The sequence below is a fragment of the Paramisgurnus dabryanus genome, chromosome 2, assembly GCF_030506205.2.
Source record: "Paramisgurnus dabryanus chromosome 2, PD_genome_1.1, whole genome shotgun sequence".
Lineage (NCBI taxonomy): Eukaryota > Metazoa > Chordata > Actinopteri > Cypriniformes > Cobitidae > Paramisgurnus > Paramisgurnus dabryanus.
Genome location: NC_133338.1, coordinates 440,703 through 454,086, shown reverse-complemented (window position 1 = coordinate 454,086; position 13,384 = coordinate 440,703). Strand labels below are relative to the sequence as shown.

Genomic DNA, 13,384 nt, shown 5'->3' with positions numbered 1-13,384 from the left:
TATTTTTGTAGCGTTGCCTTAACTCTCAAAAAATTACAACTTTGTTATTGTTATATTGACTTTATTCCCATTTTATTGACTTTACTCTTCAAATATTATGACTTTATTATAGTTAAATTGACTTTATTCTCTTAATATATTGTCTTTCTTTTATTCAACAGTTTTTAAGGACTTACAAAATTGTATCATGTTCCTATTTGTAACAATAGAAAAAAAGCACAACAACAACAACAGAAACAAAAAAAAAACAACAACAAAAAAAGAAGAAACACCAGAGGGGAATTATAAAAGGTTAAACATTGAAAGCAATTTTTGACCTTTGAACGATTTTTTGTTTTTTATGTCCAACAAAGACAAAACGTAAGAATTAAAATTGCCCAGAAATACTGATAAGAGGGGCTTCTTTCCAAGGAATTTGCATTTGTGGATATAAAATTTGCCAAATAAAATAAAAAGATTTATAATATACTCAATACAATGTTTTGAATTGTGATAAAAGTCATGGAAGTAAAAAAGCAGGCTTTAATTGCTTTAAATGTATGGCTATCCAATATCATCAACAAATAATTAACAAGTATGTAAGAAAAGGTTTGTACTCTAAAAATACTTTATTTGTAACAAACAGGAGATAAAGAATTTACAAACTGCTCTCCGCATGTTTCAGCACTTGGACAGCGTTAGGTTTTTTTAACCATTATTTAAAAATGTTTCTCATCTCCCCATATCCACAGAGTCATCATATACAATAAATCCGTGAGGTAGCATTTAAAAAAAACATCTCATAATCTGTCCTCATTTATGTCCAAGAGACTCAATAATAATCTTTTACAATCAATCCTTTAATCTTTCATATTTAAAAGCATCTTTATGCTGTTGCGCATCCATGTATGTGATAAGCAAACCCGCGTTGTCGTCCCGTTTATAGGTGCATATTACTAATGCGCTCTTTAAATAACAAAAAACATATTGCGCCATTGACTTTAGACTTTAGGGCAGGTTTTTGTTGGTCAATGGCGTAGTCTATTTTAGTTGCCTCAAAATAGCAATGCGCCAACAATGCGCCTGAACACACCTCGTTTTCAGACCAGAACGCCCATGGGCGCAAAAGGGGGTGCAAATGCATTTGCTATTGAACAACGTGGCGCTAAATGTGAAAATGATCATTGTGCAGTGTGGAAACTAGCAAAAAACACTTGCGTCGAGTAAGATAGAATCCTTACTGAGAACACTATTACAAGGGTAGGTCTATGTAATATTTTAAAGGTGACTTCTTTTATCTTGTTTGACAATATATATATATATATATATATATATATATATATATATATATATATATATATATATATATATATATATATATATTGTGTTTATTCTTGAAATGTTATGACTTTATTTTCATTATATTGACGTTATTCTTGAATTATTATGACTTTATTCTAGTTATATTAACTTAATTATCAAAATATTTTGACTTTGTTTTCGTTATAGTGACTTTATTCTCGTTATATTACTTTTTTCTCTAAATAATACGCATTTGTTCTCATTATATTGAGTTTATTCTCTTTATTGACTTTATTCTTGAAATATTATGTTGCATGAAACAAAATATAGCTATGTGCATTAATAGATGTGGTGCAATTGTCTTTCGTTTTAGACCAAGTGTAGTAAATTTGCAATGAGAAGCTTAAAGGTTTTGATTTACTTTTTGCCCCTTTTGCCTAAAGTCCGAGTCAATGGCATCAGGGTTAATTTAAGATTGGTTAAGCATGTTTGTTAAATGAATTGCCCAGCATTAACGTCTCTCTTTCATTTTTAGTTCCCGAAAAGCCTCGTCTCATGGTCAGTCCGACAAACATGGGCACCGCTCTGCTGCAGTGGCACCCTCCTCCCAACACCTACGGCCCTCTGCAAGGCTATCGGCTCCGATTCGGCCGCAAAGACGTGGAGCCCCTGACCGTAATTGAGTTCTCCGAGCGCGAGAACCACTACACCACCAAAGAGATCCACAAGGGGGCGACCTACACGTTTCGCCTCTCGGCCCGCAACAAGGTGGGATTCGGAGAGGAAACGGTCAAGGAGATCACAACGCCCGAGGACACGCCTTCTGGCTACCCGCAAGGCATACTTGCTGAAAGTAGCACCACAACTACCATTCAGGTCAGCTGGCAGCCTGTGGCGTTAGCGGAGCGTAACGGAGCCGTTATCAAATACGCCCTTCAGTACAAAGACATCAACAGTCCTCGCAGTCCTTCCGAACTGTTTATCACCGCCCCCGAGTCCGCCGTCGTCCTGGACGGCCTTAAAGCGGACACGACGTACGATATTAAAATGTGTGCCTTCACCAGTAAGGGCCCCGGTCCTTACAGTCCTAGCGTCCAGTTCAGAACACAACCTGTCAACCAAGGTAGGAGGCTCACGACACCCCATCGCCCTCTTCTACGATCAGACAGAGTATGATGGAGGAAATTGAAATGTAGCCAATCTAAGATTAGCCCCTAGTATATTTAAGGTTAAGTGTTTGAGTTAGCATCCTCAAGGAAGCTTAGCAGCGGGACTCGATGACAAGGTAAAGGTAAGATGTGAGCTCTGGGATAGCCTTATTAAGTCGTGAGGTAGAAGGGGCAAAAGTGTCACAGGTAAGGCTGTTATTGACTCAATACACTCTACTGACACTGTTGCCTAATTCATCCGCCCACATTTCTTTTAGCAGTGTTTGCAAAAAATTTTCACGTGAAAGCTGCCATGAAGACTTCAGTGCTGCTTACGTGGGAGATTCCTGAGAACTACAATCCCGCGCAACCGTTTACAGTAAGAGATTCGTTTTTAAATTCACTGCATTTCATTCTAGACAATGTTGAACATCTAGGGTGTGTTCCCAAAACATTATAAAGCTGCCTCCATATCTGCTGCCTTCATAGGCAAAGCATTATTCACATGAAGTACACTTGATAGTTCAACTAGCAGCATATTAAAAGCACATTATGCTAGGCTAAATCAATGATCATCTATTAGGCATGAAAATACAAAACATATTTCTGTTCAGAATAAAGGGTTTTTGAGTATTTCTGGTACAGATTAGATGAATTATGTCTGTTAAGTTCTTCCCCTCTAGTGTTTAAGAAAAAATGAAAGCCATCGCTCAAATTGCATTTTGTTTTTAATTCAGTTTATTTCACATAACAAATGTCATCAGTATAGTGCTTTTTTTAGACATATTGGATTTTTAGCTGGATTGCACTAATGCATTCTGGGATTGTTTACGATGCAATCCTCAGCTTTTTTACCTCTCCGTCACCATTTCTGTTTAAACATTAAATTGCAGGTTCATTACAAACTGTTTGTGTATTTATAAACAACTGACATAATCTGACCCGACAGCTCAACTAATTCATCATTATTATAAGCTTACCCTTGTGAATCATTGTAAGCTAAGAAGTCAGTTTGTTTATGTACTTACTCAATGAATTATGTTTATTTATAACTAAAAAAGTTAAGGATTACAGCTTTTGAAGAAAACATCCTTCAACATTTCAGCTGAAATTTGCAACAACATTTCTGTCCATGATGTCTTAAATGCAGCACAATGCTGTAGTTTTAGAATAAAAGCAACATCAGGTTTGAGGTTTGGATATTTTTTGTAGATCTTGTATGATAATGGCCAAAGTGTGGAAGTGGATGGGAAGCTAACGCAGAAGCTCATCACCAACCTACAACCAGAAACTCAGTACTCCTTTTTGCTCACCAACCGTGGTAACAGCGCTGGAGGTCTACAGCACCGCGTCTCCACCATGACAGCGCCCGACGTACTACGCACCAAACCGTACCTCATTGGCAAAACCGGCTCTGACGGCACGGTCACGGTGGAGTTACCGGCTGTACAGACTACAGAGAAAGTCAAGTAGGTGTCAGAAAGACTACGCTGCATGACCTTACTTGTTGACTAGCACTAACCAGTACTTTCTGCACTGAGATTATTAAAGTAATGATAGTCTTGAGTTTATCATCTATTCAAGTCTAGTCTTGGATATCTCTTTCACATAAAGGGTTAACAACACACCAAACCCAGTAGAGTTGAAGTAAAAGTGAGGCGGTGAAGTTTGTGTTGGCAGGTTATTGATGTGTTTACAGAGGAACTCTCTTTCCGTCAAACATGTCGTTAATCCAGTGTCATCTGAAGTGGATTGGAAAGTCCAGATTGATTGGGGTTAATCTTGATGGATGTCCTAACAGTGTCAATAAAACCTTTGCTGGCAGTTACACCTAACCACCTAACTGTCTCTCTCTCTCTCTCTCTCTTAATTTATTTAAAGGAACATTATTGCCATGATTGTGTTACTTACAATATTACCAAAGCATTATACATAAGACAATAGTAACGTAGATCTCTCTCTGTAGGGGATATTACATTGTGGTGGTTCCTCTGAAGAAACAGCGTCCTGGAAAGTTTATCAAACTCTGGGACAATCCAGATGAGATGAATCTGGAAGAGGTAAGAAGTTACATTTACATTTGTGCATTACAAGGTATAGATTTGATTCGGTATGTTAATGTCAGATGGCCAATCAGTGCATGGCGGAAGATACTTTTGACTTAAATAAAATATCAAATATATAGGGCTGTCAATAGATTCAAATATTTAATTAAGATTAATCGGATGATTTCATGAATTTACTCGCGATTAGTCACAAATTAATCTCACATTTGTATCTGTTCTAAATTGACCTAAATGTAACAAATTTCAAAGCAAAAGCAAAACCAATATGAAAATAGGAAGAGTTTGGTTCCAAAACACAATAAACGCCATTTTTGAAAAAATGAGTTACTGCCAGAATCAGTATTATATCAGGTCAGTATTTAAAAGTAAATTCTTAATTTTACTCAAAATCCAATATCCGCCGTGTTATTCTGTCATCTTTTCTCCCTTTTTTCCCAAAACGCAATAAACGTCACTCCCCCTTTTCCACAGAATGCAATAAATCCGCTCCACAGATTACAGCGCACCATTCACGCAATCTAAACAAACAATGGTGGCGCGTTGAGTACACGGAGTCCTAGTTTTCCTCATCTACTTTGTACTTCGTGATCAACAAAAAAACAAACAAAAACAAAATAATACTTTAATAGCATTGATAAACCTGTGGTGGTTTTGTGTGACGGGAAAGAAACGTAAGTCATCAACATCTAATAATTTACGCGAGAGGCACTCGGGAGACGGCCGCTTGTTCTTCCGACAGCATCTAGCTTCTCTCGTGCTAACACATTGAACCCAGGGGATCTTATGAAAAACTTTCCATAATTTTACTCAAAGTCAACGAGAATCACAGGTGATCGCTGTGAAAAATGTTAAGCGACGACGTCAAGTACAACCGCGCAGCAATGACAGTGTTCCTAATATGACAAATGTGATGAAAAATATGAAAAAATTAATGCACATTTATACATTGATTGAATAGATTTATAGAATTTTGAAAAAAAACGTCATGGATTTATTGCATTTTGTGGAAAAAATAATTAATTTTTATAATAAATCTTTGAAAATCAAGTTATGGATTTGAATTTTTTATGTTTTTATAACCTAAAAATGCTATGTGACAGAAAATAGTGGTTTTCATCTTGTCACTTTCTTGGTATAGAAAACACTTTTTTACCGAAATTTGTCAAAATGGATTTATTGCGTTTTGGAACCAAACTCTTCATATGTTACATATATGTTTTTCTTTTATTGTTTAATTTTGACATTGAGACAGACCGCTTTAAGATAATGTAGGCTAATGCAGGGGTTTAATATAATGATGCACAACAGATATAATTTTTCCACAACCGTTAAGCAAACATTCACTTCAGATATAACAGATTATAGGTCATACCTGCGTGAATTCTTGTTTAAAACAGATATTTTTAAAACTGTAATTTTAAAACTGTCTATTTCAGGGTCACGTACGGTACTCGCGTGTTTGTGTGCATGCGCGTCAGAAAGATCGCTTTTGAGTCTTGTCACTCTTAATAATTATTTTACCATCAACCAAGTCCTGCCATCTATTTTCTGTCATTTCAGCATGCATTAAAAACGAAACCAAAATCTTTCTTTGCTTTAGATTATGGATTTGGGACTGTACACCTCTCAGGAGATAAAGATCATTTTAGATGTTTAATGACCATTTAGAGCATTACATTTGCTAGTCGAGATCTTAATGTTCTTACTTTTATGAAACCCTCCGCCTCATCTAGACAGCGCGGTCACTTGCTGCGTCTCAATTCATCCAGCTGTGGGCTGGACCAAGAGTCAAACAGAAATTGTGTGTTGCGTTAATCGCCCGTTAATAAAATTAGTGGTGTTAAAATGATGTTTGCGTTAATGCGTTTATTAACGCGTTCATTTTGACAGCCCTAAAAATATAGTATGTAAAACATGACTTTAAAAAGTCTTATCGTTGTGTGGAGAACTATGATCGTAAATACAGATGCTTGTGACCGTATGAGATGAGATGGTACTGTGGACAGGACACTTAAGTAATCTGGCTTTGATTGAGATGATTTAAAGTCAGATTTAAAGCCAACGCTGTTTTATTCAAGACTCGCATCAATAAATGAGTCTAAGCTTTACAAACATTATTGATTATGGCGGTAGTCCACACCAGTGCATTCGTCCCAGCGTCCCTACGAGCGGTTCATTGTAGCTGGTGGTCTGAAAGGAAAGCGAGACATTACAGTCGATCACTTCCAGTCATATGCAAATCTGTTGCAGCTAATGGGATTGAGTACAAAAGACGCTGTTATCACCAGAGAGAACTACTATTTTAACCAGAGTAAATATTTGAAAGGCTTGTATGTAAAGCAGTAAGGTGTATGTATTGTCTCCGGAAGGGGCAGGGCCACACAGAGATCTGTTCTCTGATTGGATGACCCAATCTTTCATTGGACACACCCCTCTCCTTGCCAGCTGACCAGTGGTGGTTATTGACCATTCAATGAAATGATCGATGTTTAATCTCTCGAATGTTTGTCCAGCGTGAGCTGATGAAGCAGAGACACAGACATTTTCTAGAATGTTTGTTTTCCAAATGCTTTAGCAAAGAGGAAAAGTCGTTTCCCCTCCAGCGTTCACACCAACACACACTCAATTTATTTCACTGTCAATATTTGAAGTCATCTGTTCAGTGTGACTCAAGGGCAGAAAGACTGAAACACTTTTGACGGCTTCAGCGGGAATGATAGAAACCTTTATCAGAGAACCCGTCTTTCTTACGGCAACACCTGAGGATTAGCACACAGACACACACACACACACACACACAGACACACACAGACACACACACACACACACACACACACACACACACACACACACACACACACACACACAGACACACACAGACACACACAGAGAAAATTTGTTATATAAGGGACTGTGTAAAAGTTCTGATGTATTTTATTTAAAGTCAATCTTGATGATTGTTTCTGCACACATAATAAATGTATTACTAAAATACACTGTAAAACCTAAAAGTTAACTCAACTCAAACCATTTAAGTAAACCGGTTGCATACATCCATTTAAGCTTTAAAAAACATACATTTAAGTACTGTGAACATGAGTCATGTGCATTTTGCACTTATATTTAAGTAGTGTAAACTTAAATATAAGTGCATAACTGCATATGTCTCAATTTGTTTAAGTTCACAGTACTCAAATGTATGTGTTTTAAAACTGCAACCGGTTTACATAAATGGTTTGAGTTGAGTTAACTTTTAGGTTTTACAGTGTACGCCACATAGACTGTGTATTATGTAGTACTCAATACAGTATATTGGAACGTCACGTGACCAAACCGGAAAACTGTGTTGATCACTTCCGGTTTCCAGTATATGCAATCGTAGCTTGTTATTGTTGTAGTATTATTATTTGTGTTATGTTCTTTTTTTATTCTAATATCTGAATGTATGTCAGAAGAAAATGTCTTTGTCAAAAGCTATAAAGTATAAAAAAAGCTAGTACATTTTCTTTCACTTAAGTTTAAGATGTTAACAAGCAGATCATGGGTTATTTTCATCTTTGATAACTACTGAAGGCTTCATGTATAAAAACAGCACCATGTCAGTGTAGATTATACAGAACTGGAAGTTATCGACTATGTTGAACAGGAATGCAGATGTAAGTTGTGTATATATCCTATTGCAGAGTTAAATCAATGAACAGTTTTTAGTTCAGGATTATTTGGGCAGGGTTAAAACAGTGTCTCAACCATCCACCGCACATGGCCCCGCCCCTAACTAACCCAAATAAACTAAAAATATAAAGAAAATTTCTTTTTCTGTTTAGATTATATGCAACAGACCTATACGTTTCTGACTAGCAATGAACTGTAGTGGAATAATTACACTAAACAATGATTGGACAGAAAGGGATAAACAAGGATTTCTGTTGGCTGGTTAACTATTTTTATTGGCTGTGTGTTGTGCTGTGTTTCTCTCACGTAACGCAGCTCAGTGTGTAAGGTCAGAGGTCAAGTCATTAAATGAATGTAAAATACAAGACTAATTTAACCTTGATTAATTTACTTATATGTGTAATAAAACAATCATCTTTTGTGAGTGAAGTACCTAATTTCTCATAGGTGTTTGTGTACAGGCACGTGAACAGCACACAACCTGTAAAATGTAATTAGTATGGAAGTGATTTTAATTCATATTTATTAGCGTTATTATTATCCGTGTTATGACTTATGATATGCGCTATTAGTTCAGTAAATTTAAGCTACACTGTGTGTTTAGAAATTCAATGTCAAATCAATAAGATTACAGGTGAGATATTAATAAAATTATGATTTGTTTTCAAATTCAATTTTAAAGTTAATTATATAATAAAATAATTTTATTAGTTTTGTCTGTTTAGTTAGCTGTGCAATATACTTGTGCAAATGTTGTGTTTTCAAAGCAAGTCATCTCTGCGATTTTTTTTTTTTAAGTTAAAACCCCTTAAAAATTTAATGTGCCCCCTCTGTCATTTCATTCTGCAGCATGGCCTGATGGTTAATATCACATTTAATATCTGACTTTACAGGGACAAACCAGCAGTTTGTTTAGTATTTCATCAAAACACACACACACACACAACACAACACAACACTGTTTTAATATTGACTTTGTTTGTTTTTAAAAAGGGAAAATATTTTTGCATATCATGTAATTTTTTCTGTATCTGCCTAATTTAAATGTATAGGCCAGAGATTAGAAAGAGTTAATTCACAAACATGATAAAATAATGACGTGACTGAAGCTGCTGTATGACACATTAGTTACATTAGTTAATGTCACTTTAAACCAATATGAAGTTAGTGTTAGTGCCTGATGCTAATATTACACATTCTGTTTGTCTGATAAACAAATGAATGAGAGAAATTGATCCAAAGCCAACCAATTCACAGAACTAGGATTGATCTCAATTTCTTATTTTTGTCTTTGTTGTTGGTAGACAGACACGAGTCATTGATCAGATGCATTCATCAGTCAATAGTGAACATTGATTATTAAGAGTATTTATTTACTGGATTTATCAAACATGTGTCATACTTTTCTCTGTTTCAGTTGTTGAGAGAAATCAACCGAACGAGTCTCGCTCTTCGATTCCGCAGGCAGCTGGATCTGAAGCCGTACATCGCTGCATATTTCCACGAACTTCCCACCGAGTTCACACTCGGAGACTCCAAGATGTACGGTGACTTTGAGAACAAGCAGCTGTTAAATGGGCAGGAGTACATCTTCTTTGTGCTGGCTGTGTTAGAGATATCTGATCATGTGAGTTTCATCGTCTTTCAGCTATCTGTTGATTGGTGTTCAGTCAGACAGACTGTAGACATAAACGTACTGAAATCAATCGCTCATGACATGCCTGATTCATGTGCTGTGTTTGTCTATTGTGTTGTTAGCTTAGCAACATGCTAACACTCTGTTATGAGTTTAGTCTGTGTTTATGTGCTGGAGAGAGTTTGTGACTAACCCTAACCCTAGCCATGCATTAAAGGATTTTGATGCACAGCGTAGAGGCGAAGAACCACCAGACGCGTAGCGGAGTTGTTTAGAAGGAGCTGTCTCTCTGTCTGTCCGTGTCTGCCTGCCTTTCTGTCTGTCTATCAGTGCCTGTCTGTCTGAACAATGGTTTTATTTTGGTAAAAGTGTAGTAACCGTGGTTTTACTACAACACAATGCAAAAATGACTTTTTTACTTAGTATTTTTTCTTGTTTTCAGTAGAAATACCAAAAAACTTTTATCAAGATGCATTTTCTTGATGAGCAAAATAACCGGAAAAAAAGAAATAAAATTTGTAGACAAATAAAAATAAACAAACCGAAAAATAAACAATTTAAATGAAGTTCTGCTTAAAACAAGCAAAAACATCTGCCGATGCGGGGTAAGAACATTTTTCTTGTTTAAGTTAAAAAAAAATTCTTACCCCATTGTCAGATTTGTTAGCTTGTTTTAAGCTAAATTCATTTCAATTTTGTATATTTTTTGATATAAAAAGACTTGGGTAATTTTGCTCATAAAAAAATGCATCTTAATTTTAAGAATTTTAAAATATTTGTACTAAAAACAAGACAAAAATACTATGCGTGTGTTCACAGGTGTGTGTGTGTGTGTGCGTGCATGTGTGTGTCTGTCTCTCTCTCTCTCTCTCTCTCTCTCTCAATGGTTTTAATGTTTGTGTGATTCTGGAGTAAATGAGATGCTAATCATTGAATGTAGTTGTAAGTCGCCTGACTAAACACAGACTGATGAAGATTACTTTAATATTGCATTAATCACAGTCATAACAGGATTTTAAAGCTCTTATATGATCATATTAAAATGATTTTCTTTAATTAAGTAGCACTGCACATTAAAGCTGTGTGTTCTCATAGTAAAACATATTTAAATCATATGTAGTAAACAGTTACAGTCCAAGTCTATAAAGAGGTGGACAATGAAATAATAATACTGTGAAAATGTATACGCAAGACTTCAATATATAACAGCATCTGTATATCAGTTTGCATTACAAAGATTTAGATACTTAAACACAAGCTGAGCATTGAAACCCTTCAGATGACTGTAGACTCTATGAGAGATGTGCTCAAATTTCTTCTTTTAATGTTTTTTTTCTGTTTTTCTGTAGACGTTGTATGCAGCAAGTCCTTATTCTGACCCCGTGGTGTTTGCCGACATTGATCCACAGCCCATTATAGATGAAGAAGAAGGCTTGATCTGGATCGTTGGTCCTGTGCTCGCTGTAATCTTCATCATTTGCATCGTCATTGCCATCCTGCTGTACAAAAGGTAGAAACAGTGTAAAAATTAACACATGAGAATTTCATTTTGTATCAAATCTTGTTTTTGTAGAAAAAAAACCTTTAAATACAGAAATGCATAAGTGTTATAAAATGTAAACACTTGACGTCTATGAATGAGAAGTGAATGTGTTTTATCTGTTGATGTGTTTGTCTTTTACTAACACTTTTCTCCATCCTATCGCTTTCACTGGAGCAGTCAACCAGACAGGTAAGAGAGACAGACAGATTTACAGTACTGTATATAGCAGACGTATATCTGTCTGAACCTACTGACACGTGCATTAAACATTATATACACCAGAACGATTCTCATTAAAATGCCACACAAGATCAACATCAAATACTCAACCACCGGTAGCTCTCCTCTCGACTGAACTTCACTTTCATGAAATTGACTCAACTCAAGACTTGAATGCAGTTTTGGTCTGTTTTCAGGAAAAGGGCAGAGTCAGAAGCGAGGAAAGGTAGTTTGCCCAGCGGTAAAGAAATGCCTTGCCATCACCCCACCGACCCCGTGGAGTTACGCCGACTCAACTTCCAGACTCCCGGTGAGATTGCCCTTATCTTCATCATCATCATCAAACAGAGATCACTGACTATAGTTTTAATCACATTATCTCATTAAACACCAACCTCAAGTTTTCATTTTGCCATTTTCTCTTGAAGTATAACATAGATACTAAACTAAACACGACAAATGTGCAACATTTGATCAGAAAGACAAGAAATCCCACAGGACCAAAGTTATTTTAGACTCAGAAACTCCATGCTTTACAGTTTTATTCCAGCTGGACGAGCGCTACAGTCAGTCTGGAGCAGAAGAGCATCAACATACAACATTCACACATAGCACGCATGACCCTTAAAACATCTGTGGGTTACAATATTGTGTATTGTATTAGTAAACAGACACACACGCACTGTCTACACCATCTACACAGACACACACGCACACAGACAGATCCACACACATGCACACGCATACAGATAAATCCACACACATGCACACACACACATAGATGCACACACATGCACACACAGACAGATGCACACACATGCATGCACACACATAGATCCACACACATGCACACACACACATGCACACACAGACAGATGCACACACAGACAGATGCACACACAGACAGATGCACACACATAGATGCACACACAGACAGATGCACACACATGCACGCACACAAAGACATGCACACAGCTATTGAAGTGGTCTGTTGTGTTTGAAGCAGTGGTGTGTGTGTGAAGGAGTATCAGAGGAGCATGTGAATGTTGTGTCTTCTGACCCTATAGTGAAGGAGGTGAAGTGTATACACACACACACACACACCTCCAGAGCAGTCGGCCGTAAACACCTATAGATTTATTTTCTGAGGGGCAAAACGATGGTCGCTCCATTAGTTTCTGCTGCTGGTGGCATGGACTCCAAACACTCAGTCTGTCTGTCAGAAACACCTGGACCACGTCAGGGACCTTGCTGGAAAATAAAACAGCTTCTGCTGCTGACCTTACTGTAGTTGAGTTGTCAGGACATTACATGAGCAGACCATGGAGTTTATTATCAGTATGCATACATACTCATGAAACCTAAGCTTAAAAACACTGCGAGTCAAATGCATAAATGCAAACGAGTCTGAGAGTTCAAAAGTCAAATTGAGCGTATAGATGTGTATTGAAATGAAGTGCAGTTTCGACACGGTTGATTAAAGTGACCTTTAGCGTATGAAAACTGGATTTAAGATTCGCCTTAGACGTTACTTCGACTCGTAGCTTTGTGCACATTTGAAGCAGTTAAGGAATTCTGTACGATTCCCACGCGTGTCGTTCGCAGGCCGTGATGTAAATATGACAGGGTTCGTGCGCTCGCGTCTGTTCAGAGAGCGATTTTCCGTGCACTCAATCCTTTCCGTCCACGCCTCTTTATTAGCAGACTCTCGTCGTCGTTCTTTCACAAACAACCTCTTAGAAAAGCTTTGGCGTCCTCCATTTTCCCTTCAGGCAGCCCAAACACAAGCTCTCGTGGAGTGAAGATCCCTCTCTTCAGT

General features: G+C 37.0%; 1 protein-coding gene across 31 annotated transcripts in view; it reads left to right on the top strand.

The window, feature by feature from the left end:
• Nucleotides 1-13,384, top strand: part of ptprda (protein tyrosine phosphatase receptor type Da) — a 341,854-nt gene that overhangs the window by 305,591 nt on the left and 22,879 nt on the right. For 11 of the 31 annotated variants that reach the window (XM_065249633.2, XM_065249632.2, XM_065249630.2 and 8 more), the window contains 8 exons: nt 1,817-2,404; nt 2,708-2,808; nt 3,642-3,898; nt 4,396-4,489; nt 9,585-9,794; nt 11,153-11,313; nt 11,521-11,535; nt 11,763-11,875. In XM_065249633.2, the coding sequence (XP_065105705.2) occupies nt 1,817-2,404; nt 2,708-2,808; nt 3,642-3,898; nt 4,396-4,489; nt 9,585-9,794; nt 11,153-11,313; nt 11,521-11,535; nt 11,763-11,875 (1,539 nt within the window). The remainder of the gene's footprint in view (nt 1-1,816; nt 2,405-2,707; nt 2,809-3,641; nt 3,899-4,395; nt 4,490-9,584; nt 9,795-11,152; nt 11,314-11,520; nt 11,536-11,762; nt 11,876-13,384) is intronic. The other 20 variants (XM_065249646.2, XM_065249649.2, XM_065249645.2 and 17 more) reach the window with 7 other exon arrangements.